Raw genomic sequence first — 27,294 nt, forward strand, 5'->3', positions numbered from 1 at the left:
AAATGCTCCAGCCGGCAACAAGTGTCAGAGCCGCATTCATATGAATGGCAGGACCCAGTATTTCCCAGCAGTGTTACATTGTGAGGAGATTATTTTGATAAGTTGATGTCGTGGTTTTAATATCGTGAGTAACTGGCATATTTATTATGAGATTTATTTGCTGTCTGCATAAAGGCTCACAAATTAAATACAGGCACACACAATGCAAGTACAAGGCCGACGCAAACAACAACAACAACAACAACAACAATATATCACGTGTCTTTACTGTTAAGTCCGTGGCGTATGTGTAGTTATAGTCGGGCCTTCCCATGTCGCCAGGAAGCCCAAACTGTAGCTTCACCCTTAAGTTATGGGGGAGGGGGGTTGGGCTTGTAGTTTGACGTCCCTGCCCCCTTTTCTGTAAACTTTGCAAAGAGTGAGCCGCCATTAAAAGCGGTTACAGTACGATGGAGTTAATAATGATAGGAACGGGCAGGAATTGAAATAACGGGCGCTTAAAAGTTATTTAAAAATAACGACACAGTAGTGACGTATAAGCCTCACAGTCGCAACCGTTAAAACGTAATAACAGCACATGAAAATGGCGTAAAATGTCAAAACTTTGAAGTCACACAGCTTGCAGACACGCTAACATTACGTGGGCGATATTATCTTGAGCGGTAACTCGGGTATATGAAGGGACTTTACCGGCTAATGGAGTCGTGCGCACACGCGTAAAACATCTCAACTGCACTTACTTTTTCCACGTCGTGCAACAGCCGACCACCCAGAGACAGCCCGTTCCCTTTTAGAGGGGTCCTCTCGCTTTTAATCTCCGCCGCCAAGCCGCCGTCCATTACGTTTTTGTACGGCACGGCCCCGTTTGTGTACGCCGACATGGAACCGGTTTTTTCCACCGAAGGGACCCGGGTGTCGCGGAGCACCGAGCGGCCGGTCCGACAGTTAAAGTCCGCACCGCCAGCTCCTGTCCCAACCGACGACTTCTCCACAATATATTTGGACTCCATATTCAGACAAGGCGAGCAGGAGAAAGAAAACCAGCTTTCTAGAAATTTTAGTGCAAATTGCTGGAGTCAGATACATTTATTAGGATTATCGCAAGTTGATGGGAACTGTCTGTGTCTTTACTTATATCCTAGCCTACATGTAAAGTTTTCTACCACTGCCGCCGCCGCTGCCCCAAAAAGCCGCCCGGTCAGGAGGATAAAAGATTGTTTTGCCTCTTTCCTCCAAACGGCTGCCACGCCCCCTCTGCTCCACTCCTATTGGTGCTCTGCATATATAAACATTACATTCTGGCACGCGTCCACCGCAAAGCTGCAGGTGATTGGCTAGTTTCACTCTGTCAATAACATTTTTTTCGAAGCTAAGTACTGTGGGTGGAAGAGAGAGAGGGGCGTGTTCTCAGTTTACCGGCCGGTGTCTGTCGACGCTGAGCCGGTCTGCGAGGGAGGCGAGGTCGAGAGAGTACAGGAAAAACAGCGTGCAGGCCTCAGCGGCTAACTGCGCATTTATAATTTTGCAATTCAAATAGCACTTTAGCGAGTTGCAAACTATTACACCTGAACTTCTCATTGTAGGCGAGTTATTATAGAAAAAATGCATACACTGCTTTCTCCTTATAAGTGACTTGGCCTGCATTAATGGGGAAATGTATGCTAATTCAAAAGTTAGCATTTTGGAAAACTAACACCGTCCGGACACAGTAGCATGAAACACTGCAACTCACTGCAGTAAATAAGGTCATTTGCAGAAGCAAGGTACAGATTTATGGTGATTAATTCAAATCTGCGTAAGCTTGACTTGCACTGCATTGCACGAGAGGTTTCAGGTCATATTCCTCTATTTTTATATGTCGTCCATGTGTCTGCTTCCTTTTTATAAAATGCCTTTTGAGTGTGGTCGGAAAGAAAAAAAAAGATTTCAGCAACCTTTCTTCATTCAGCATAGCTCCTGTTATTGAACGACACAGTACACCTCCCAGCTGTTCCTGCTGTATTGCTTAATTTCTCACACAAAAAAGCATTTTCTTGTAAGCTGCACTTTCAAATGAGAGGCCGCTGCAGAGCAGGAACCAGGTGTAGTTTGTAAGCTGTCACAAAGCAATGAAACTACAGGCAAAACAAACACTTTCTGATGTGCCACTTTATTAGAAAAGTAAAAACTCACTTTAATATTTTATGAAGGTTAATATAAAACATTACAATCTTCTGCATACAGTATCTGCACTGTCACACTATATTTTAATATATGAATTATTTTGAAACTAAAACCTGTGCTTTAGGAACATACAACATTGGCTACAGCTGTCACAGCAGTATTGGCCCATATTTATATAAGAAGATAATTAAGAAACAGGGTCTGTATCTGCATGGAAAGCATGAAAGATTTTGCATCCACAAAGTACAATGTGTCTGTGACAACCATCTCTTTTTTTTCAACAAATGTATACTGTATGTTACATTGCAACAACATCAGAACAGCAACAGTGTATTTTACACATTTACATCATCATACTGTATTTGTGCAATGAACATCTGTCTCGATGTGTGTATAACAACCAAACATATCCATCAGTGCTTTTTTTTCCTCTCGGGATAAAGGAAATGTGACACATTAGGTGACAGCCAAAGAAAAAGGATTAAGTGCGATAGCGGCTTCCAGCCGGCATTGTTTAAGGGAAGCTTCAACGGAGCTTGTTAAGCGTCTCAGCTGTTGGCCATTTCTCACATTAGATAATAGTTGAGCCGAGGGTGCATTGTTGATATCGGACTGGGGTTGGCGTGACCCACAGCCTCTGCCCTCTTCCTCAACTTCCATTTCGCTCCCAGTCCCTCAGAATAGCACATCAAATACCTCACCTGCACAGCGAGGGAGGAAGGTGAAGCTAAGGAAAAAGAGGTCTGTATTATAGAATGAACACAGCTGGAAAAGGGAGCATTATGCAAGAGCTGACCAAATGTAAGCAAAATGTGCTTCCTCCCCTAAACTGGAGAAGCACATGGTTGAATGTTGCTCTCTGTGCACACACTAGAGGAGAAAGAGGAGGAGTGTCCTGTGGGTCTGTGTCCATTTGCAGTGAGCCTCATCCAGCTTTATACTGCGTGTGCACCCTCACCCCCCACCCCCTCAACATGACACTTTCTTGCTCCCCCAGAGCAGAGAATAAACACAGCTCTACCCTAAACTCCCAGCGGCTCCTCCCTGTTAGCTCTCTTGCTCTGCTCCTCCAAGTTGTTGCTTTGGAAAAACTGCTTTGAGTCACATGGCAAAAAAGAAAAACAAAAGTACAACAGAAAAGATTAACAAACAAGATCAGTTATGTACCACAATATTTTTCATCTCGATATATTAAAGCATGCACTTTTTTTTGACCAAGCAGGAAATATTGCACCAACAACATAAACATACTGTTTTTATGGCAGTGGTATGAGCTATTCAACCAATAGAATTGTCAGTAGGTAAGAAAAAATAAACAGTGCATTAAAATACAGAGTGCATTTGTTTTTACATACTTTCTGACATTATTAATTTAATTTACTAACCTTACTAAACCTGTCTTCTCTCTGCATTTGGTCTCACAGTGAGATCAAATACATCTTATTACTCTCAGCCAGCGAGCAAGTTTGTATCCCTCTTCACTTCATATCTTTATGCCCATTTATTAAGCCTCAAATATTTTGTTTTTTTCCCCTCTGTTCCTTTTTTTTCTTCAATGTTTCCCCACAGCTACATGGGAAAGACATTGTTTATAATGGAAGCAAACTCAGGACAGAGGCTGGAGACATGGGTGGGGAGAGGGGCAAACTTCCAAAAGACACTCGCTGGTCATTTTTATGCCCAGCTCTTTATTTTCCTTGGAATCCAAGACTTCTGTTGCTATTTCAACCACAAGACTTAAATCTGGTAAGCTACCGGGAGCTCTGGGTTTAACTTAAGTCCAGAAAACGAATCAGAGCTGTGCTTTTTACGGCACAATAATGCACAAATAAGCCCAGCAGTCCTGCAGCTGTCCAGCGCTAAATTACAATGGTCATAAAATCAGATGTTTACAGTGCCCAAAAGATATGACATTAACTGCGCATGATGAAGCATCCTGTATTATTTTGGACACTCTTTCACTTCCTTTTTTTTTTTGAAAATATTTTTCTCTTTGTATTCACAATAATACTGTAAAAGTCTTGCATTGTGAAATCTATCATCCATATCACTCTTGGGAGATTCTTGCACAAGCCATTCAATACCCCTGACCTGATCACTTTTCCCTGCATCACTGCCAAATATGTGTGCATGTGTGTGTGTGCGTGTGTTGGGGTGTGTCAACATGCCTCTAGCTACAGATGTCAAATTTAGGTGGATTTTTAGCTAATCTCTTCATTCAAGTGGAGGTTACACTATCGAGCCAAACATATTGTGATTATTAATATCGTGATTATTAAGTGGGCTATTACCAAAAACTGCTAAAAAGCTTGGGTTGGATCATTTCTGAGGACAACATCCTTCACATTTAAACAGGTCTACAAATCATAAGCCAGTATTTGGACACAACACCTCAATCGCGTCTTCCAGGCAACAGGTCGGCGCACAATGAAAACCTGTTTCGAGTGTTTATTTTAGGGAGAGATAGCACCGCAAATCTCTGTGACATCCATGTGCTTAAGAGGAGGCGTGTACATGTGTGTTTGTGTGTGTATACTGTGGACAATACGTTACAGTGTGCCTCACATTCCTTGTACAATATAGCCAGTTTCACTGCTACTACTATTTTTATCTGTTTTTAGTTGCACAATGCATGCACATTTCTTTATATTATATTTTATCATACTCAGGACAGAGTATAATATATATATATAAGTGTGTTCTTCTGAGGTTGTGAGTTACACCACATATGCTTTAAAGAGTTTTCATATAAAAATAAAGATATTATGGAAAATGTTGCACAAACAGGTGACTATGGTGAGTGACACAGCAGATTGAAGATCTCTATCCCAGTTTTATTTGTTTGTTTGTTTGTTTGTTTTTTCAAATGATTTTAGTCCATATTTGGGCTGGACTAGGCTTAGGCTGGTTCTTAAGTACAGACCAATCAAAGGAAGTCTGAACCTGGATAAAGACCCTGTTTGTACCTGATTTCAACACAAAATGGATCCTCATGTTGTTTTACTATAGAGGGCCTTGTGTCTATGTACAGCAACCTGTTGTTCTGTAAACAGGAAAATCTCCAGACTCTATACCAGTGGGTTCTGGGCCCTTTTGCCTGTCAGTCAGCTACAGGCCTGTGACATACATCTCCATGCCATCATTGAAAGTAAAGATGGTGGTAGTGCTGTTGCCCCCTTGTTTCACATCACTGATGGTCTCATAGAAGTTTTCCCCACCAGGCAGGCCTCTAGTAGGAAGGGTGCTTGGTCCTGAGGCCTGAGGTGCTGCTGGTGTTGCCTGCTGCTGCTGCTGCTGCTGCTTCTTTCTCTTCAGAGTGGCACTACCCCCAGCTGTGCTGTTATTGGTTCCCCCTTGCTCACGTTTCCGGTGTGGGTCGATAGTCGCGTATGCAGGGTCTGACTCAGCCACTGGGGAAGACCAGGACCTGTCTCCTACAGGCTCGTAGCAGGGTTCCTCCTGCGAACGTGCTTGGCTCTGGACTCCCCTACCTCGGCCCCGAGAACCCATGTTTCCTCTATCTCCACCAAAGGATCGTGGGAGGGTCTTGGCTCCATTGTGTTCCATAGGAGGTTTCTTTTTCTGGGTTTTACATACGATAGAGTAGGTGTCTGCAATCTGAGAACACACACAGTAGGAGAAGGAAGATGTTGTTAGTTAATAACGCTGCACTACAACTCTATCCTGTAGTCCACTGATGACAGCTCCTTAAATAGAAGCTATGTGTTGGTGAAAGTCCGTAACCACACTTGCACTGGCATTTAAATAGTCACCTCTTTCCCAGTTCCTGAGTTATCTATATGTAGCTCCAATATTTTTGTAATTACCCGTTTTTGTCCACTTCTGTATGCATTCCAGATATAAAGGTATAATTTGTGAATAAGTCGTTTTGTATATACTACAGGCTCAGACAAATAATAATTGTCCGAGCCTGGACTGTGTACGTATGCAACAGTTTGTGTATGTGTTGACAGAGCTCTGTGCTGTGACCTGACCTATTTTTTATTTTTTTTTTACAGGGCAGGATAAGAAAGAGTAAACTATGTTATCAGTCCGTTAAGTTCTAGGCCGAGAGGCAGCATTAACTGTGCAGTGGACGAACCTGTTAAAGTTTCACCACGACTGCTTTGGCAACAGAAGTATAATGTGAAAGAGCTGGATCACAGCCAACTTGCAAAAAAAAAATGTAAAAAAAATAAAAAAGCTTTGTGCTCATTAATGGACTTTGTTCTCGTCTTATTTGCTTATGTGCATTTTTTTTTTCGTGCTCTGCATGTGCGTGCAGCATGACTGCATATGCAGTATGAGTGAGCTCATACTGCATATGCAGATGTCCGAATGAGAAAATCGGACATCTAGAATTTGCCACTTAAGGCCATGTGTGAGGTCTTATGCAATTTTGACACAGAAATACCAGAGGTCACGACACTGGTTTATCAGAATTCCCCACAATAGAAGCATAAGAGCAGAGGATTGTGGGACATGGTCTTGTTTACCTTCCGTGTTCACACCCAGGCCAGCAGCTCTGATCTACTGGCCCTGAGAAACACTGGCTATGCAAACTCTTGTGTCCACCCCCACACACAAACACACACACAAAGACATGTACACGCTTACACGCGGAGCAAGATTAGTCTTGTTTTTGTGCACTCCCAAACAACTGAAACCTGAGAACACAGAGACAGTGCTCTTTGTGCGTGTGCTCACCTTGCATTTATATGTCTTACATATTTACCGTCCCTTTGAAATACACTTTAAGTGTAAATCACTTTCACTGTCTGTAAATCTTTCTCTCTCTCTCCTCTGTTTGTTGGTTCTATCTCTGAGAGATTTCAAGCGATGCACACTCCCTCCCCCCACAAATCTCTCTTTTGTGACCTTTTTGGATAAACAAAGACCCTAGCGTATGGTGTAAGTGTGTGCAGCCAATGTGGTGTGTGTGTGTGTGTGTGCCTGTGTGTGTATGTGCAAGCGTATGCACACGTGTGCACACAGAATTTGCAGCTCTGCTGCAGAGGAAGGAAGTCACAAGATGATGGGGATTTCAAAACTGGGCTTCGTATCTGCAGCTGTTGAGGAAGCCTGCACATTGTATGTTTTCTTTTCTCCTTCCTCACCCAGTACTCCTTTTTGTTATGTTTCTGGCATTGCTTGAACACTCTGCTTAGACCGAGGCTTCGCTAAGTCACAAATTTATTTTCTGCATTTGCTGATTTGCAGTGGAAACAGCCATATGCATGATGCATCTGTGTGTGATCAACTTTATGAATAGCAGATATGGCGCAAGTTTCCAAACAGTCTTCTAGCAGTTGATATTCATCTGGTAAGACATGTTTCATGCAATGCGATTGGTTGGGGAAGGCAGCGCCTCCTAATAGCCACAAATGGAGTGGAGCAGAAGAAGAGAGCGCCAGAAAAGAGGAGGAGATTTAGTCGGGAGTGGAAATCCAACACCTTTCGACGATTGCAACTGACAAACTCTAGAGGATACAAAGTATATCGGCATGTTAGGGCAACTGAAAACAGAAAAACAGCCGCTAAAAAGAGAGAAAAGTCTGTAAAAGACAAAAAAAAGAAAAAGAGATAGCAGGATGCATTCAAGGCCAGCTGCTCTGTGTATCAGTCTGATTTGCAAAAAGAGGAGTTAAAGTGAAGCCAAACAGTTGAGACGTAACCTCTTCGTCTCCACATACAGCATTCAACAGCATTGTGTGGCTCAACACAGGCAAGAAACTTAGCAGTAGCTTTAAACTTGTCAGGACTGCTGCTCTACTGTTCTGAACATGCCTACAGATAGACAATATGGATACAACCATACTTTATTTTAGTTCATCCTTTTTTCCTCATCCTTAATGCAAGAAAGTTTTATTTTGTTGTCAAAATTAAGAAACTATTACTGCACAGAAACTATCCCTGGCCTGTTGAAGATGATAGAAAAGATTGGTGAATGGAATGGAAAAAGAGAAGTTGTGTTAAACACAGACTAATTATAGACAGGGGTCTGTCCATCTAGCTGGACTGACTCCCCCAGCCCCTCGGGCATAACAGAATTTCCTACACAACTTGCAATTCTCTCACTTCATTCTGTATCCAGCAGAGAGAAAAGATGAGACAGGGGACCGAGAGTGGAAAAGTGGGGGTGGCGTTGCTCTGCAGAAACGCATGCGGTGGAGTATCTGACATGACTGGCAAAGCGCAGGTTTCCTCCTTCCCCCACCAGACATATGCTGACATATATATACATCCCAGTCGAGGTCATGGTCTTGGATTGATGAAGCGAAAAAAACCCAACCAAAATCTAGCATATAACAAGCATCTCCATGAATGTGAAGAGATTATTAATTATTTCAGGGCAAGCAATACTCATGTCTGATCTGTCTGCTCATACTTTCAAGGCAGATAGATGAGTGGGGGGAGGGGCTGGAGATTAGGGTCAGGGTTCACGCAAGCAGGGTGTTGGATCCATGTCACGCAACCTTTGCCTGTAAGCAGAAACCTTGTATGACAGGCAGGTCACAGGGCAGCAGTACTGTGACGGCATGCCATATGAGATGGGCGCCCCCTTCAGTAAACACAGCAGTAATCAGAAACCTGTCTATCTATCCATCTTCTTGTAGCCCTTACTTTTTAGTAGTCCCTCCCTCAGCTCCCACCACATACACAGACACACATACTACCTCCTTTGCAGTTGGAGGCGATGGGTGTCCCTGTTCATTCTCCCCAGGTGGGTGATGTGGAGGTGGGTGCAAGGTGATGATGTCGTTGTCCTCTGGAGGCTTCCAGATGTACTGTTCCCCATTGCCCATGAACACTGCTTCCTGTTAGGAAAATCAAAGTAAGAGCTCAGGCAAATATTGCATTTACAATCTTTAAGCGCTGCAAAAAGTACATATCACAACATGTAACAAATAGCAGGCTTTTGAAAAACAATTCTATTTCAAAATAAGCTGTATAGTTATTTTTGAAAAATGCTTTAGAGGTGTAAACTAGTGCCAAGCAATGGATTCTATCTGGAGTGAGTTAATCAGTTTCTCCTTGTTGTGTGGCCAACTCTTCCACAAGCTTTTATGCAAATCCCTTCAGTCAAAGACATCCTGCTGACAGACAGGCAGACCCACTGACACACAGACAATGCCTCCGAAAACACAACCTCCATTTAACTCTGCCTGTAAGAGTTAAATGGAGGAGGAGGCAATTTTAGCAAGAGTTTAGGGAAAACAGCTAAGAAAAATCTCTGTTTTACAAAATTACAGGACCTTCTTAAACTTCAATTCCTACAACTGAATTCACAGTTGCATAGATTCGATCAAATTATGTGAACAATGCCATTCTATTTGTTTCCATGCTAAGAAACAGAAGACGCGTGGGAAACTAACACTAAAATGGACGCAGTAACTACTGGTGATGAAAAACCAATTAGAAATCATGTAGTGGTGTGTACACATGTGATCAAGGATGATTAAACTTTTATATGTTCCTCCTGTTCCTCAGTCAGAGTGAGTAATAGAGGCCTGGGCAGAGTAAATGGCTTCAATATGTGAACAATATTTATTCCCACTCTGGCTGCTGGCTACCTGTTAGCCGTTTCTAGACAGACTTGCTGATAGATTCAACAGGACATATATATATATTAAATATATATACATACACACACACATACACACAAAGCTGGGCAGCCTGCCAAACTCTTACATAATCTATCTTTCCACCCTTTACTCAATATTACTGCGCTGCACAGCAAAGTGCAAAGGAGGGAAAGAGTCACACATGCACATGCATTTTTTAAACACCCTTAAATAAATCTCCTTAAAAACACAGTAATAGCCATCCCCATGCTCATAGGTGTTTATGAATACATCCCAACTGGCACATGCAACAATTTTAATAAAACAAATACAATTAAGATAGGATACAAAACAATAAAAACAGAACTTATTGAGGTCAGTGATGTGGTGAACGTGACCACTTCTGCTGTTGTTTCAAATTTTTTTAGCAATCCAAGAATACTAATCTTCAATCTGATTTTAGAAAGCTGTTTGTTTGTGGACAGTGCCCCCTGGTGGTAATCAGACAGCCTTACAGTTTGGAAAAGTGGGTGGATAGTTGGGCGTTATGATGGGTCGCATAGAGCATTCTGATTCAATAATTTCTCTACCTTTGGGAAGGAGTGAAGGTGAAATGGCTCCAGTTGTTTCCGTGGAAACTCTTGACTGCGATGTAGTGGAGGAGGACCAGCAGAGGGTGAATCACTCACGCTCGATTGGCTGTCTGACTGGCTGTCGGCGCCGTTGTTTTCCTTCCTGTTTATCTTGTCAGCCTTGAGGTTTTGAATCATCATTGAAAACATTATATGCAGTTTTAATAAAAGTTTTTAATATAATAGACGATTTTAAAAAGCAGTGTAAAAGATTGAAAGCGAACGTCTTTATTCAATGAATTACACCAATTTTTAGTTAGTGTGTTTTCTTACTTGCACAACCTCCACTACTTAACATTACTACGGTGCGATACTTTAACCACCACTGATCATATCACTAACAATCTGCTACCCTTTTTCCTGACTGATTAGTGTCACGCAAACACATACTTCTGTAGAGACAACATCATGTGACATGACAAAAACATCACCTATCATCTAGTACCCACCGTAAATACATAAAAAAAAAAGTTTCCATTAGTCACAGTAGGTAACAAGATACATGAATGTACAGCTGAATCTGTGTCCTTTTATTACCTCAGGTTGGGCTTGCTGGAAGTTTTAAAGTGAATGCAGGTAAATGATTAAAGATTTACTCCTTATACTAAACTGACTTAGAATAGTTCCCTACTCATAGCTTTAATGAGGGAAACGCCACCTCTTTAATTTTAAAAGATACCAGCTTAAAACACTGATAAAAACAAATCAATGTAATTACCTTTCTAAACTTTCGTATAGATGCATACTCGGCTAAAGATGGATCTTGAACAGCCAGGGAATTCACAGAAGAGAGAGGTGACCTACTGACCCCACTTGCTCCATTACCTCGTCCCGTCATTGGTCCATTAATAGTGTCATTCCCTCTGCCACCCTGGGAGTAAAAAATATAAAATGGGAACAGAGAAAACATGTAAGCATTGCCTAAAATTATTAGCGTCAACCATCCAAAAACACACACAGACACACAAAAATTACATGCAAAGCACCCTAAGCTAATGTTGCGTGAACAAGGCAATGATGCAAGCCATCTATATGCAAACAAACAGCGATTTTAGTTGTAATACTGGTTCTTGTGCGGCACATTTTATTTCACGTGACTAATAGCTGCTGTTAAACTGCTTAGTGCATGTACCTCCCCAGATGTTTTTCGGAGAAATGTACATGAATGCATGATTGCTCGTGAGCAAGTTGCTTTATATTTACAGCTATTTAAAATGCATGTACGTACGTTTGCGTGCCCGTTTCCACTCCGAGCTCCGCTGGCATGAGTAGAGGGGCTTTGAGGAGCCCTGGCTATAGCTGGAGCGTTGGCTGATGTGGTTGGTGGGGCAGAGGGTACTTTTGGGCCTTCCCGGACACCTACGCTTTCATATAGGCCATCATCCAGGTAGTGGGTAGGGGTGGGGTTATTGCGTAGGCCCACCTCAGTGTAGGTGTGATCTCTTGCTTCGCCTCCTCCTCCTCCGCCTCCCCCTTCCCCTCCCGTTTCCCCTTCTCCCCCCTGGCCAGATCTCTGTGGACTGGTGGGGATCTGGGGGAGCTGTCGGCCGTGGGAGGGCCTCAGATCCGTCTGGGAGCGGCGACTGTGGAGAAGCAGGAGGTCCATACTAGCTGGACGGCTCTTACTAACAGCTGCGCAAAAGAGAAAGATGAGGGAGAAGCGTAAGGAGATGGTTGTGTCATGGCTGAAACAGTGTAACGGCTTATTGTAGTATATCATTTATTGTCACTTAAGAGCTGTTAGCCACCACTTACAGTTTCCATTGCAGGGAAAGCGATTGATCTCATGGAGCCTGGTGTCAGATTTACTCATGGAGTTGAGTTTTGGGTGGCGAAGGGTACCCTGCTGTCGTGCACACATGGACTTGTTAATACAGACGTAAAACATGCAAACGTATGCATGTGCATCTGTACTTAGCTTGGAGGAAAAAGAGCAGTGGCAGATAGAGAAGTGGAGAGAGGAAACGAAGAAGGGAGGAAAAGATAGAATAATGAAAAGATGTCTCACCATATTTACAGATGTCCCTTTCTCCCCGGCCGGAGGGTGCTTGCTTTTGCTTTTCCTGACACAAAATCAAAGTGAAGAAGGTCAACAGAAGCCAGTGGACAGAAAGAGAATATACACACACTCAGAGCAGATAGATACTATCAGCATCCAACTCTGGTTAGGGCATAAAAGTCCTCGGTTGATAACAAGAGCCCAGTAAAACATTGAACGAGCGTGACTCAGGCTTTTTTGCCAAAGTGGAGAATGACCTTCACTGCAATTTGTTTTTCAAGATAAGAGCAGGCAAGCTCACAATTATTAATATGTTGTTTGCTTTGTGCCGATTCTCTTTGCAATTTCACGTTACTTTCCTCTAGCATTAACCTCGTGAAGCAAATGTATGGAGTGCACTGTGGATCCCCGGAGGCTGTATCTATAGGAAACAGTTGATATGGCTGAGAGTGTGACGAGAAGACAAGAGCTCCTAGGTGCAGGTGCAAATGTGACAACAGTTCTACCCCCATCTCTGAGATCTGAGCTCTTACTGCTGTGCTGCAAAACAGAGCGCTGCAAACAGGTGCAGAAACCATACACTGCACCTTCTTATTATGCAAGTCGCTTAAAATAAATCTGAATATAAAAGGTGCCACGGGAAGTTGTGGCAGATCCATGTCACTGGAGCTAGATATTATCTCCTCTAGTAAGCTGGAAATCTTTTGTTCAAACATATGGCCATCATTGCCCAAGGAAACCACGAGAAGAGAGCTCCCCTTGGAGCTTTTCATAATAACATGGCACAGCAGAAGGGTTTAAGGTAAAAATGACGTGAAGGCATAAAGTCAGATCCACTGCAATCTTTGGAATTTAAAAGAACCTTACATCTTAAAAATCAGAAGCTTACATCTTCTTTACAATTTAACACTACTGCAGTTATGTTTTCATAAAACAAACGAGGTTCTCTCCACATGCTTGTCTTTGTATACCATAGCAACAAAACTGCAGTGCCTCTGATTGGTCTCTGAGGGCTCGGCAAAAAAGTCATAGGCTGTTCCATTGCTCCTGCCTGGCTCAGAGTCTAATCCTTTGTAAACCGTGGGGTGTCCCATTGCTTTTGCCTGCTGAGTAGTTTGCTGGAGAGGGATGACGTGATCCTGCTCTGACTCTGGCCTGTCTCGTCAGTGTCCTGTAAACATCATTTCATCTGATCCGACACTCGCAGCCATTAACATTCATTAGCGCCACTCTGCTCAAAGCAGGGGATAAATGAGATGGAGAGGAAGGATGTAGAAGTGAAAAGAAAGGAAGGAGGAGAAGAGTTCAGAAGAAGCGGAGACACATAAAAGAAAGAGGGGATAGTGAGAGTAATTTGGGAAGGCACTAAAGCAAGAAGCTGCAAAGATCATAAAACTGGCCGTTCATCATTTTATTCCACGGCCTACTTATACCACATTTCAATGTCACGTGACCACAAATCATACCTTTGGCAGCCGACGCAGACAAGGACGATCAGGATGGTGACCACGAAAGCAGACGCTGCTGCAATGGCTCCCAGTAGAAGCAGGTTTTGGTAGGTAAGGTTGTCTTGAGAGCCCCCTTGTCTTTCCATGACACCCACTCCGTTTTGCTCACTTCCTTACTCAAGCTTAAACTCTTCCGCTCACACCGTCTGCTAAGGAAAACCTGCAAAGATAGAGGAGAAGGATAAAGCACGCGATACAACATATGAGTGACATGAGAGATAAGAAAGCAAAATGCTGCCTAGAACAAGGTGAAAAAATGTGCGTGTGTGTTTGTGTGTGTGCTCCTGGTTTGCCTCTGGCTCTTTGTCACTGTCTCATTCTGACATATCAGTTTCTATTTTTGACTCAGTCGTATAATGCACAGAAAATAGAACACCTTACAAAGCAGCGGCTACGAGCACGCCAAAATTTGTTTCATCACATTCTTTCTTTTTGCTGTTAAAAAAAGATCAAATGATACCGTAACATTCATTTGACTAACCAGAGAGATTCTTGCAGTTAGTTTAACAGGAAAAACCAACTGAGCTCCCAAGAGTGTGGCCTCACTGACGGAAGGACCAGGCTCGCTGCTGCTACACTCCATTTGCCTGCAGAATTCTTTTTCTCATATCACAAGTGGCTCAAACACTGACGAGCAAAATGTTTCAGTTTTAATAATGAAGTGTACGACATACAAGGTAGGATTTTCACTTCAGGTCTTTTTATATAATTTACTTCACAAACACACTCAATTTGATTTACATAAGCCTTAAATGAGATTCGTTTTCCAAAATGTGCTGCCTACTATCAGGTTAAAATGTGTTAATATCAGCATATTATTAAGTATAGTACATCAACAAGGTTGCAGTAATGACCAATTTTTATAATAAATTGAGTATTTTACAAACTAGGCTGAATTTATTTTATACCTGTGCATTTGTGGGAGTATGGTACTTCTATTTGAAAGTGGTATGGAGTACAGTATGTAGTAAAGGAAAAGTTAATTCTTCCTCCAATTGCATTTCTGTGAATATATTTTTATAGATGGACTGCATTCATAAACTTTACTGAACAGTACAGAGAGAGGTGTTGGGGAGACACAAACATCACGGTGAGATGAGTCAGATATTTCAGTGCTTTTACCCTGTCTGTTTCCTAGTGCGGTATATTTAGGTTCAGCCAAAGTGACAATCGAGGAAAATGATCAGTGAAATTGCAGCAAGCTGATATAACCTACTTTCTGTATGCTCTATTAAGGATACTGATACGCTAACTATTTAATTACGCTAATGATCTTTAGCTTTTAGTGCACTAAGCTGCAGTATTGGTTTTATTCCAAGCAGAATATTTTAGTGTTTTGCCCAGTTAAGTTATTTTTAATATAAATGAACCTTACATTTCAGTTACTACAGGACAGCCTAGCTTTCAAAAAGAGACTCACACTTTTGACGAATGTCTTACTTAATGAAAAATGCTAGATGCTTTTTAATGATATTTAGTGCCAACACTAACTTTACCAGTACTATATGATCAGTACAGTTAACATACACATACCAGTATAATGTTTTTATGTTGATATTATTATTATTGCTTTTTGCATTTTTTTTTTTTTTACTAGAGGCTGACTATTAGTAGCTCTTTGCCAATATACTGGTACTGCAAAGAAGACAAAATGAGACAAACACATTTCAACCATGTTATGAGTGTTGTGGTTGCATAGTGTGTCCACAAAGGCAACAGCCAACTGATCCGAGCAGAGCTAGATGGACCAAAGTAAGATTATTTCTATACTACATACACATATACACACATACACACATACATACATCAGCCAATATATGAGATCCAAGTCCAAATATCTGCACTGGTATCAGTTTCAAAACTCGTATATCGATTGGGCTTTATTTTTAAGTATATTGTGTCTTCACTTGAACAGAGTATTTATACCTTGTGTTAATTTACGTCTTTCAGCTTTAACGGGCCACATTGTTGCAAGCTAACCCTAGACGTCAGCTATGGTTATCTAGTTAGTCTGCAGTGTTAAGTTATCAGTGTCAATATTTAACACGAACTAATGTCTACTCATATCTTAAGTTCGTTAAGTGAACATCTAAGCTTAATTTTGCAAAAGGCTGCTTCATCTATCTCTAAAACCTGAACTGAATATAGTCCAAATATACTCGGAATTACTAACTTATCAGCCCAAGTTATTAGGAATAAGGCACACGAACACACTATATGCTTTGCATTCTTCTAGAAACACAGACAATGGCATCCATGCGGTTAAGGATTGCATCCAAGTGACAAAGCGTACAGTGCACAGAAAGAGGTCATGGCAGGCTGTATACAGCTGTACATAATGTGTGTGAGAGAGTGATTCTGGAACATACCACCACAGGATCTGGCTCTGGCTTCCTGTTTCTTGGAGATAAAACTACATCTTTTCCATGTCCTCTTTTTTCTCATCTGTCTCTCTCTCTCTCTCTAGATCTGCTTTCCTCTCTCTCTTTCTCTATCTGTCTGTCTGCATAACCCTGCAGATATGTGAGGCGATGCACAGCGAATGAATTAGCAGAGCAGAGGCCTCAGACAGCCCTTTATGGAATAGACAGACAGGCAGGCAGAGTACATCACAGTGGAGAGAGGGGGGGGAATGAGGCAGAAAATGAATGAAGGCAAATGGTAAGAGAGAGGTGGTCAGACACGGGAGCAAATGAGTGGAGATGAAAGGGGAGAATGGTGGAAGATATGCAAGAAAATGGGGGGAAGACTGGGAAAGAGGGGAGCGCACTTCAAACGCGAAGGAGGAACGAGGAGGGAAGGGTGCAATAAACAGTGGGGGAGGGAAGAGAGAAAAGAGAGTGATGAGACTAGGAGGATGAGGACAGCAGAGAAATGCCGTGGAAGCCTTAGAGAATGTGCGATCTACGCGGGAGTATGGAGGGGGGCGCAGAGAGGGAGAAAAAGGAGTCGATGAGAAGGAGGTCATCAGCGGTCTGTTTCTGCCTGCATTTTGTCAGCCCCCTTCTGAAATATTCAGAGGAGAAACACATACGACGGGTGTGTTTCTGAACTGCCAGCGAACACAATGCAAGACGGGAGCACATGTCTAGCAGCATACTTAACAGTACGCGAAGCTCACAAGTGGTGAACAAGCCTCAGAAGGAGGAGGAGAGGCAGTTCCTGCACGACGCGCAACGCCCCTGCAGCATGCTCAACAGTGACACACAGTTAGGGTGCAAGAATGTTTATTCCAGCATCTGTCTTCATTTCAGAAGATTACGTGTAAAATGATGACAGTGATAATAACAGCATATTGAGAAAGATGACAATGGTGGTGATAGCCCTATTGAGGCCCGCTGCTGGTGATTATAATATAGATGTGAGCAATGATGATGAAAGGTGCAGTAGCTAATACTGATGGTAATGGTACTGATGATAATGAGTAAAGAGGTCAAAGGGATTGTTACAAAGACACACTGAGGTGCGGATGCAAGCAGCAGAACTGAGAGAGCAGCAAGCAGGATGCAGCGGTGCAGCACAACCACAGGGTGGAAGGTTTCCTCTGTGTGTCTCTGAGACTCACATACACACACAAACACACACACAGAGAACATAAAACAATTTCTGTGTTACAAATGCCAGTATTTGGATTGCACAATCACTTTGCAAATAAAAAGTCAAATCGTCACACTATTTAACCCTCTAACGTGCAAATGGGGTCTGGCAAGCTTGTGCAGCCTTGTGATTTTGCAATCTCTGCTTAACTAAAGCTAATTATAGATTCCACTTTTAGTTGCTTAAAATAGACTGATGAAAAAAAAAAACATCAGCAAGTTTTTCAGGTGCGTGGAAATCTGTTTTAGAGACCAGCAGAGGAAATTTATCAGACTCGTTTCTGCAAATGAATAACTACAAGCATTTTTAGTCATTATCCCTTTAATTAGATATTTAAAAAAATCATTATCAACAAGCTACTTTATGAGCAATGTTTTTTTTACTATGAACCGACCTCTCTTAGATTGCAGCACTACATCAAAAGTGGGCTTTTTTGTAAAGTTTCAAAATAAACATAACCTGGCTCACTTGCATCTCTAAGATGACATTTATATTTCTCTTTAAATTGTGGATTGCATCATGGGTTGTTATACAATTTTAATAACTTTCAGTAGTCAAGATTTGTTGGGTCAGCTTCCTGTGAAGGCTAGCTTTAACCCCTCATTAGGCAGGGAACCATGTATGCTAACATCAAAATTAGCCTCCCCATGCTTCTCTGTGAGGTTGTAGAACCACATGGCTTTCTCCCAGTTAAAAAGCAAAGATCTGAACAAACATGAGCCCGGAGTATTTTAAACTCAAAATGTGTTTTTATTTATTTTTTTTGCCTTTTATTATTCTTACACCCAGTTCATTTTTAGACATACACCAGATGCATTCAGTAAGCCATAACACATAACTCTGGACAGTAGTGCTTAATAGTACACTGGATGTTGCCAAAGGTTGGTATAACAATATACAGTGATACAGTAAGAAGTTTACTTCACCCATAGACATTTTCAAACAGTCAAATATGTGTACGTTCTTAAGTTTTATGACCTTATAGCAGTTTTTATTATACGTACTTATATTGCATATACTAGTGTATATTTATGCTGTGAGACTTGGTGCAGCTAAAATTGATTTAGTAATCCAATATTGGGATTTATATAGTTTTGATGAAATTTTGTGTAGGAAAAAAATTAAGTGGTACCACTTAATGTTATATATTTACGATTTATATGTCAACGTATTTTGTTTTCAGTGGATCTGCACTTTACTGTTACAGTTTCACTTCAAAGTGGGATATCAATACTGATTTAAAAAAAAATCTTCTTTTGCAACTGTGATCTTCCCTTTTATGGAAAAAAGAGGATGTTGCTGTGCCAGACTATCAACTACCATGCCAGAGAATAGTTCAAGCTGTATTTGGATTTATACACATGCTTAATTCGATGTTTATGAAAGAGCTTAAAGAGCTGCCACATTACAGCAGTTTCACCAAGTGCTATGAAACAGTTCCCTATGACTGGACAGGACTGCACTGTGTGCTATATTTCTGACAAGTGCGAGTATCAGTAAAGATAAATATTCCTAAATAATAATAATTTTGCCTTAAATGTGTGAGAAATCATATAATTGACCTTGATTTGCAGCATAAAAATATTAAAAAAGGGGGGCTGTGCCATATCATATTGTCTGCGATAACATCATGTACATTTTTATGTGATATAAAAGTGTCACATCGCGCGATATTACATGCCACTAGCTGTGCTCACTAGTTGCAGTCCATATGATATGATTACATGGTGGAAAAGCATAACTGTAGCCAGCTGGTTAAACAGCTCAGCGTAAGTAAGATGGAACATCCAAGGTAGAAAATATATCTTAACTGTATTATCTGACAATCTTCTGCAGCTTCTGAAGTGTTACAAGGTTAAGTTAGTGTTAAACTAATGTGTCGAGCAGTTATTTTATACTTTGACTTAAAATTTACAAAGAAAACATGACCTAGGCTACTTTTCTGTTTAAGTTGATTTGTGCTTTATCACTGAATACAATGCTGTGTCACTGTAATACTGCTGCAGACATCTCGTACGTTCACTCTTTGAATTACATAGTGTGTCATCATTGGTGGTAGCACACTTGCTTACACTTGCTGTAGTCTGTAAGCTGCAAGCATTAATAAAATGTTGTTCAGTAATTATTTTTCTATATCGTCAGAAATATTAAAGCAAATTTCATTTAAATATTGTGATTCAATTTTAAGGCTGTATCGCCCAGCTTACAAAAGTAAGAAAAAATAAATAAATAAAAACAATTTTAACTCACATCATATCCTCCAATAACACACGAGGGTCGAAATTTTACATTTCCAAGTATTTCAATGAGTGCCCTATGAAGGGTTCACTGAAAGAGCAGAAGAGCTGAATAGAAATGACTTCAATACCAACAGCGCCAAATGTTGCACAAAGCACAAGCTGGACGGCTTTGGGGAGTCTGAGTATATATTAAGTATATTAAGGTTCGCCTCAGCATTTCAACAGTGATTCCCTGCAGTCATCCAAAATTAAAGAAATCTGTGCAGCTGCTCTTCTTCTTCTTGTATCCTAGAATGGCTCTCTTATAACGACTTACATAAGGTTACTTACATTACTTAGTTTCTGATTTGGCAAGCTTTGCGAAAGAGACATTTTTGGAGCATCACGTGCGTAAACACAATGCAGAACATGGAAGTAAAAATATTATGTAAAAATAAATCTATTTTGTATTTTACTGATTAAATTATTTTGACAATGCAGCACCAACTTCTCTGCCATTGGTCTCCATTAAGCATAAAAAACATACTGTATAATGAAGATGTTAATTAACGCTCACCGTAACACACATTGTCATGTTTATGCATTATCAAACTGGACAGATTACACATCACAACCACAGTATTTCACCAAGGAGAGAAATTAACCTTTTTGTTTCCATCAATCACATCACTATCTTTGATTTGATGCCCGCCACTAACTAAAGTTGATGAATCTATTTGCTAAATGTGGGGAAAAACAGAACACTACAAAACAAAGAGGAAAATCACTCTCTGCCTACATCCCCACTGCATAAACTATTATTCTAAAACTTAAGCATAATAATATCCAATATCACATCAGTACTAAGAATGAGTGTGTAAATGAGAAAAGACATTAATGTTACCATAAATAACCTCATAAATTAAAATACTGTAATATCATAAACATATTCTTTATTTCAGTAAATTATCCAAAAATAGACTATAAGTTAAAAAGGACACTCTTACCATTAGTGGGGTAGAATGAACTATTAATATGGCAATACATTATAATGATTCCTCTTCAGGTACAATTATTGACAGAGTAGTAACAAATATCAGTACTTCAGAAAAACATGCAGTCACTGAACTGCACACCCAACAGTTTCACCAGAGTTATTATTTTATGAGTTCTCATGCAGCTTACTTAATGAAAGTGAGCAAAAGCTGCAGCGAAGAAGAAGAAACTCACTTTGGGTAAACAATATTGAAATAACACAATCCTGACATTAAAGAACAAACTAACACCACAGTGTAGTGAATGAAGACACAATTTCAGCTTCTTCGGGTGTATTTTCATCTTCGGTTACATAGATATTAAGATTCATTTTAAACTATTGCTGTATTTTCAATTCAATTTTATTGATAGCGTTAAATCACGGCAACAGTCGCCTCAAAGCGCTTTATATTAGATAGATACAGATACAGACTGTACAATGAATGTTATTTTGATGCCATAGCCACTGTGGGCAACACTTTGTGATAGAATGATAGTAATAATTTAGTAATAGCTCAAATAAGAAATAAACAATAATAAAACAACAAAAAACTAAGATATCACTAACAAGACTGCTTGGTTAAATTTACTTATGTAACTATATAGTTACAATCAGGAATAGTATCAGAGTTTTAGCAGGTAATTCGACATTAAAAACTTATCAGTAAAGCTGTAACATCTGGAAAATCTGTCAACATCCCACAAACTATTTTTACACACACACACGTAACAGTAAAAGCCAAACGTAACAACACGTGACAGTATGCAGTGTTTTATTCATAGATGACAATCATTTCCACCTTTTTTCGCTATTTATAGTTTGGCTGGTGTTTTAAAAAAAACATTGTGTTACCTCAACAAAGTTTTTTATCTCATCGTTTTTCTCTTAAAATAAGTTTCAGATTTGGCCATTTTGTTTCCAAAAACTACGCAAAGAGACTTTTTTTGGTTGGCATGACTGTCAACTTCAGTTGAAAATAGTCACGATGAAAACTGACGACGACTCGCTGATTGACAGCTTGCTGTTGAACGCTTTTGTATTTTGGTAACTTTGAGCAGCACCAATAACCTTTTCAGAGATGGATATCTCAAAACCTCAGTATGTAAAACCGAAACTGTCTACAATGCTAGACAGGTGAGTTAAATTTTCTTTTCCCTCCAATTCCCACGTTGGCCACTGTCTCTTCTGTCCCCAAGCTTATTGAATTTATCACATAAAGACTCCCCCAAACCCCACTGTTCCCTCTTCACACTTGATTAATAAAGCCAGCATTCATGCAATTTTTGTAAATGCAGCCAGACAAGGCTGATATGCCCCTGCCATGATCCTGAGCACAGCTTTCAACCTCTGTCATCACATTAGGACAAATTCAACTAAGTGATTATTAATCAATGGCAACAATGGAGTTCTGAGATATGAGGGTTGCTGCGTAAGTGTGTGGGTCTTTGTGAATGAGCGAGTGTGCAGCACTGCTCTTTCCCAATAAATCAACACATCAGTTACAGGCCACCAATGCCCATCGAGTGATATGACATATTTTCACTTAAATCACCTCCACAGCACCGACTTGTAACTAAACAGTCTGTCCTCTTTACTTCCCACCTCCAAATCAATCAATAATGCCATTTGAAGATCAGTCATTGAAGCACGCATTATCTGTGTTTGACAGAAATAGATGGCAATCAGAGAAAGAAAGAGGAGAGTGTAGAGGACAACATGCCTTATGAGGCAAGTTCATCAGAGGCCTGTAGTGCAGCATATTACAGCTAAAAGGAGACGCGGAATCACATCATGTCCGTGGCAATCTCAGGCCCTGCGGGACACCGCTACGCTGCGCATAACAACATGGACTGATGGGGAGATAGCAGTAAAAAGGGAAAGAGACGCACAGGAAGGCAGGTGGGGTGGAGGGATGGGGGTGCGCAGCTTAACCCTCTGACATTTTTGCCATCAGCTAAGCCTCACTAACACACACGGACACACACACACAGGCACAGGACTAAGACCTTGTACAGGAACTTGAAAATTCAGTTTGCAATTTAATGCCTATCCCGAAGTGACCTGTTACAAACGGTCGCATAAAAGATCAAGTGAATTTAACCTGCTGAGCTTTTGTCCTGGACTAACGTTCTAATCTCATAACCAAGAACAAATATGATTTGGACTCTGCTAAAAGCTTACTAAGCATACTTTCCTTAATGAGCAAAAGCATTAAGTGGCAAGTGTAGGGTCAGTTTTTTTGGTTTTGTTTCAGAATAGCCTGTTTATTTATGAGATATAAATAAATATGTTATATATATATTAATTTTGGAGGGGAAATTCTACATTTTTTTGACATTTTAAAAATTAAGTAAAAAAAAAATTAAAGTTTTATCAAAAAAAATTAAAAAAAATTTTTTTTCCTCAGTTAGTTTCTAACTTCATGAACATCAGTATCCGGCTCTGCAGCTCTGGCACTGCTGCTGACAGTTATCCTTTGCTGAGCTGCTGAATGTGTCTTTCTTGCACAGAATGTATGACTTTTCTCTGTTGACCACAAGATCATCAACTGCCATTTCACCTAAGCCTTACGTTACTTGTGATTTAATATGTTCACTTATTAAACATTCAAATAATTCCAAAATCATGCCACATATTCAAAACCCCTTTGCTGTACACATTTAAAAATTTACAGCCAGGCACGCACTTTGCTGATGCGGTGATCTGTCTATGAGATGAATGGTCTGCTTTGTCTTTCCCTAAATTCAACCACGGGTGTCGTCTTATTTTCAAGGCCCTCTCTCTCTCAGCTATCCATTTTTTATTTACAGACCTACATCCGTCATAAAACTACTGGTAGTCACTGCCTTCGCTCCCAGGCGTTGTTCCTTTTATGTATCTACAAAGCATTTACTGAATTAGGAAAGAGCATATTCAAATTTGCTTGGAATCAGGTGCAAAAATCTACCGATTTAGTATTATGTTAACACTTCACCTGTGCACCTGTGACGACTGTGTGACAATTCAGTTGTGTTTCTGTAGCTTTAAAGTTTATAATATTGTATGTTTTTACATGTCACTGTCCATCTTTTGCATACATACAGTCTTTTTTATGTTTTGCTGTGTGCGCATTATTGTGTAATCCATGGTAACTAAACAGACTGCTGCCCATCCCTGAGCCTGGTTCTGCTAGAGGTTTCTTACAGTTAAAAGGGACTTTTTCCTTCCTGCTCTTGCCAAGTGCTTGCTCAAAGGGGGTCATTTGATTGTGGGGGTTTTCTCTTTATTGTTGTAGGGTGACTACCTTTTAATATAAAGTCCTTGACTTGAAACTGCTGCTGCTGCGATTTGCCACTATATAAATCAAATAACATTGAAGTGAAATGAATTGAGCTGCTTTCCATCTTGGACAAGACATGCTAATTTGAGATTTTTGATCTGTATAATTACTATTACCCTTATTAAATGAAGGTTAAATAACATCCATCCATCCATCCATCCATCCATCCATCCATTGGCTTCCGCTTATCCTTTTCAGGGTCGCGGGGGGCGCTGGAGCCTATCCCAGCTGTCATAGGGCGAGAGGCGGGGTACACCCTGGACAGGTCGCCAGTCTGTCGCAGGGCTAACACACAGGGACAGACAACCAGTCACACTCACATTCACTCACACATTCACACTTAGTGGCAATTTGGATTATCCAATTAACCTATTCCCAGAAGCTGCATGTCTTTGGACGGTGGGAGGAAGCCGGAGTACCCGGAGGGAACCCACGCAAACACGGGGTTAAATAACATAAATAAATGAATAAAAATAAAAGATTTTCATATTTTTCACATTACATTATATTTACATTTTGTCTACTACATCTACTGATACTCTGCATTTATGTTTTTTAACCAATTACATGGATCAAAACCCATCACATTACTAACAGACTTACTAACACCATCCAAGAACTAAACTCGCATATTTGTCCATGCCACAGCCCTGCATACTTGTCCAAAATCAACAGTGTAGTTTATTTTCTCAGCTTGACAAACGTGCCAATTAATGCTGTTTGTGTAGCGTTTGATAAAACCTGCAGACCTAACATTACTCAGAACATGATAGGAAATAGCTAATCTAGAACTGCCTTTTAAAAGATTCGTCAGAAGAGGGACGGACTAATGTTTTGTTAGATTTAGTCTTCTTATAGGATTTGCTTTGAGTACAGAAACTACAGAATAATGTCAGGCTTATCCTTTAGCCTTAAGGCTGTGATGGGACTAACTATGATTTTATTGCATCACACAGCATTTGTATTACATCGTCGCAAAGCGTATTATGTAATTCAAATGTAAATAAATGATATTTTGCACATTATGGTGCATTTTGGATACGCTGTGCTGATTAAAGGCCCTTGTTGTTTGTCTGCCATTATAAATCTTAAGGGCACTTGGTTTAAAATGTTAAACAGGTAAACATTTCTAAAATCCGCTCTCTGCTATTCTCACCAGAGGACAGTTGGCAGCTCTACCCCGGTTGCTGTTGGGTATAAAGAACTGTTTGTTTTATCTGTTCCACACCCGATCGAGCGCCTATGATGTCCTCGAACGGCAGCCCTTGTGTTGTTTTATTTTTAGAGTTACACAGGGTTTTGACATTTCACTTGTTTGCCTCATCCTTTGTCGCATGGCGAAATCTTTCCACCATAACACAACAAAGAAAATCCCAGAGGTTGCTCAACAGATTTCTTTGTTTCTCTGAGTTTCGGAGGGGGTGGGATACGTGTTTATTTTAACTGCAGAATGCAGGATGTGCAGAGCAAATAACATTTACCATGAATTGGTGGGAGTTGAATAATAAAGTGTGAGAAATGAAACCATTAGCGTATCTACTGCCTGAAAGCTAATGCTGAATGGGAGCATTTTCTCTTGATGTATATGTAAATTTCAGAGCTGACAGGAAGTGTGTGTGAAATCTTCTGAGTATAAAGAGGCTGTGCAGGTCAAGCTAATAAAAATAGGAGGAATAGACTCAATACAATTTGTTCCGTTCCTGCTTTGTGAGTGCACAGAGGACAGTTCCAGTGAGAGACTACATAAGCTGCAAATACAGTATAGTGCTGATCCTACAGCCTCAGGGAAGGCAAGACCCCATTTTCCTCTCACTTGACTCGACTTAATTAACCAGAATGAGTCAGAAGCAACACTCAGGATTTAAGATTTGTCCTTATGGGATTGGGGATCTCTCTCGCTTTCTCTCCCTCACTCCCTGTTTTCCCCTCTCCCTCTCTAACTCTCTGTTTATGGTTGACTTCAGTGCTAACTTCCTGCTCATTACTTTAATGATGGTTCTACTGTGAGCTTATGCTCACGAGTGCAGTTTGCTTTTTAACACTGCAGTTTGGGAATAGCAAGAAACGCACACACACACACATGCAGAGAAACTCATGCATACAGTGACAGAGAATCAAATGAAATCAAACTACTATGTATGCATTATGTATGTGCGTTGTTACTAAAAAGAAAAGCTCCAAAATTCAAGAATCTTTCACACTATGTATCACCATCCGACTTGCATGTTATCCGCAGTGTTCTGCGACCATACATGCTCACGTTTCCCGAGAATAAAAGAGTTAATAACAGACGGGAAAGTAAATGGGAAGAAAGGTAGAGTGCGTCAAACGTCTCTTTTTCTCTTCTGAAGTATCAGCAGAACTCCGTACATAACTGTAATACAGAGAAAGAGTCTGACAGACAGATATATCCAACCCCAGCTCTCTGCTTTTGCTTTAGATGCATTATTCATCTGTGTGCCAATTTGGAGGAACCCTCCCAATTCCCCAGCTGGCAGCAAAAAGACGAGAAGCGCGAGAGAGAGAAAGAGAGAGAAAGAGAGAGAAAGAGAGACAGGCAGACTAGAGAAAAAGAAGTCGCCGCAAGAATGTCAGAAAAAAAGAAAGACAGAGAAAGAGAGAGAAGAGGGAGAGGAAAACACCAGAACAAAGAATGGGTGAGACAGATGCAGTAAAGCAGGATTGGGAATGGCTCAATCTCTCAGCTGCAATGTAGTGAAACATCCAAACAGGATTTCGAATGATCCAGGGAGACTTCTCCCTACATGTTTTAATATTCCCAGCTCTGTTTGACTCGTCTGCACAGAGCAGATTAATGACGATTTCCACACTAAAGACTCTTAACCCCTTAGAAAACACATAGGAAGCAAAGAGCAGGGGCATGAGGCTCACTTCTTTTTGCCTGAAACCAAACTGCACACTATCGCTAAATCCCAGTTTCACACACGCAGCAGTGTAAATGTCAGTGCAAGCGTGCTGTCAAACATATGCAAACACTTGCTTAACGGCATGATGACACCAGAAACTCACCATTTTTTTCGCAGCATGCTCCATCATCATCTCTTACTACCTTGAGTGTCTTGATAATGTCATCCCTGCACTCCCTCCCAGTAAACCCCATCACGCTGACAGCTGTGGAAGCTACCCATCCTGGGACAGCCTGCCCCAGATTTAACCCTATCTCACCCTCGCCCTCTTTTCAGGTTTGTTACCTATTATGGCAAAACACTGCCACATGAACAGAACAGATTACAGC

At 40.7% G+C, this 27,294-nt stretch overlaps 2 protein-coding genes across 6 annotated transcripts in view; both read right to left on the reverse strand.

Annotated features, from left to right (window-relative positions):
- Window positions 1-1,220, reverse strand: part of slc2a4rg (SLC2A4 regulator) — a 40,906-nt gene extending 39,686 nt beyond the window's left edge. Inside the window, exon 1 of one of the 2 annotated variants that reach the window (XM_004546009.5) lies at window positions 741-1,220. In XM_004546009.5, coding sequence (XP_004546066.3) covers window positions 741-1,010 — 270 coding nt within the window. In that variant the 5' untranslated portion in view covers window positions 1,011-1,220. The remainder of the gene's footprint in view (window positions 1-740) is intronic. The other variant, XM_004546010.5, reaches the window with a different exon arrangement.
- A 910-nt stretch (window positions 1,221-2,130) lies between these two features.
- LOC101480464 (uncharacterized) overlaps window positions 2,131-27,294 on the reverse strand; it is a 46,543-nt gene continuing 21,379 nt past the window's right edge. For 2 of the 4 annotated variants that reach the window (XM_004546012.5, XM_004546011.5), the window contains 8 exons: window positions 13,826-14,027; window positions 12,369-12,423; window positions 12,116-12,206; window positions 11,589-11,992; window positions 11,079-11,231; window positions 10,319-10,480; window positions 8,841-8,981; window positions 2,131-5,781 (listed from right to left, as the gene is read on the reverse strand). In XM_004546012.5, coding sequence (XP_004546069.1) covers window positions 5,272-5,781; window positions 8,841-8,981; window positions 10,319-10,480; window positions 11,079-11,231; window positions 11,589-11,992; window positions 12,116-12,206; window positions 12,369-12,423; window positions 13,826-13,953 — 1,644 coding nt within the window. In that variant the 5' untranslated portion in view covers window positions 13,954-14,027 and the 3' untranslated portion in view covers window positions 2,131-5,271. Of the gene's footprint in view, window positions 5,782-8,840; window positions 8,982-10,318; window positions 10,481-11,078; window positions 11,232-11,588; window positions 11,993-12,115; window positions 12,207-12,368; window positions 12,424-13,825; window positions 14,028-27,068; window positions 27,277-27,294 lie in introns of those variants that run through there. The other 2 variants (XM_004546013.6, XM_004546014.5) reach the window with 2 other exon arrangements.

Source organism: Maylandia zebra, linkage group LG20 (genome assembly GCF_041146795.1).
Source record: "Maylandia zebra isolate NMK-2024a linkage group LG20, Mzebra_GT3a, whole genome shotgun sequence".
NCBI lineage: Eukaryota > Metazoa > Chordata > Actinopteri > Cichliformes > Cichlidae > Maylandia > Maylandia zebra.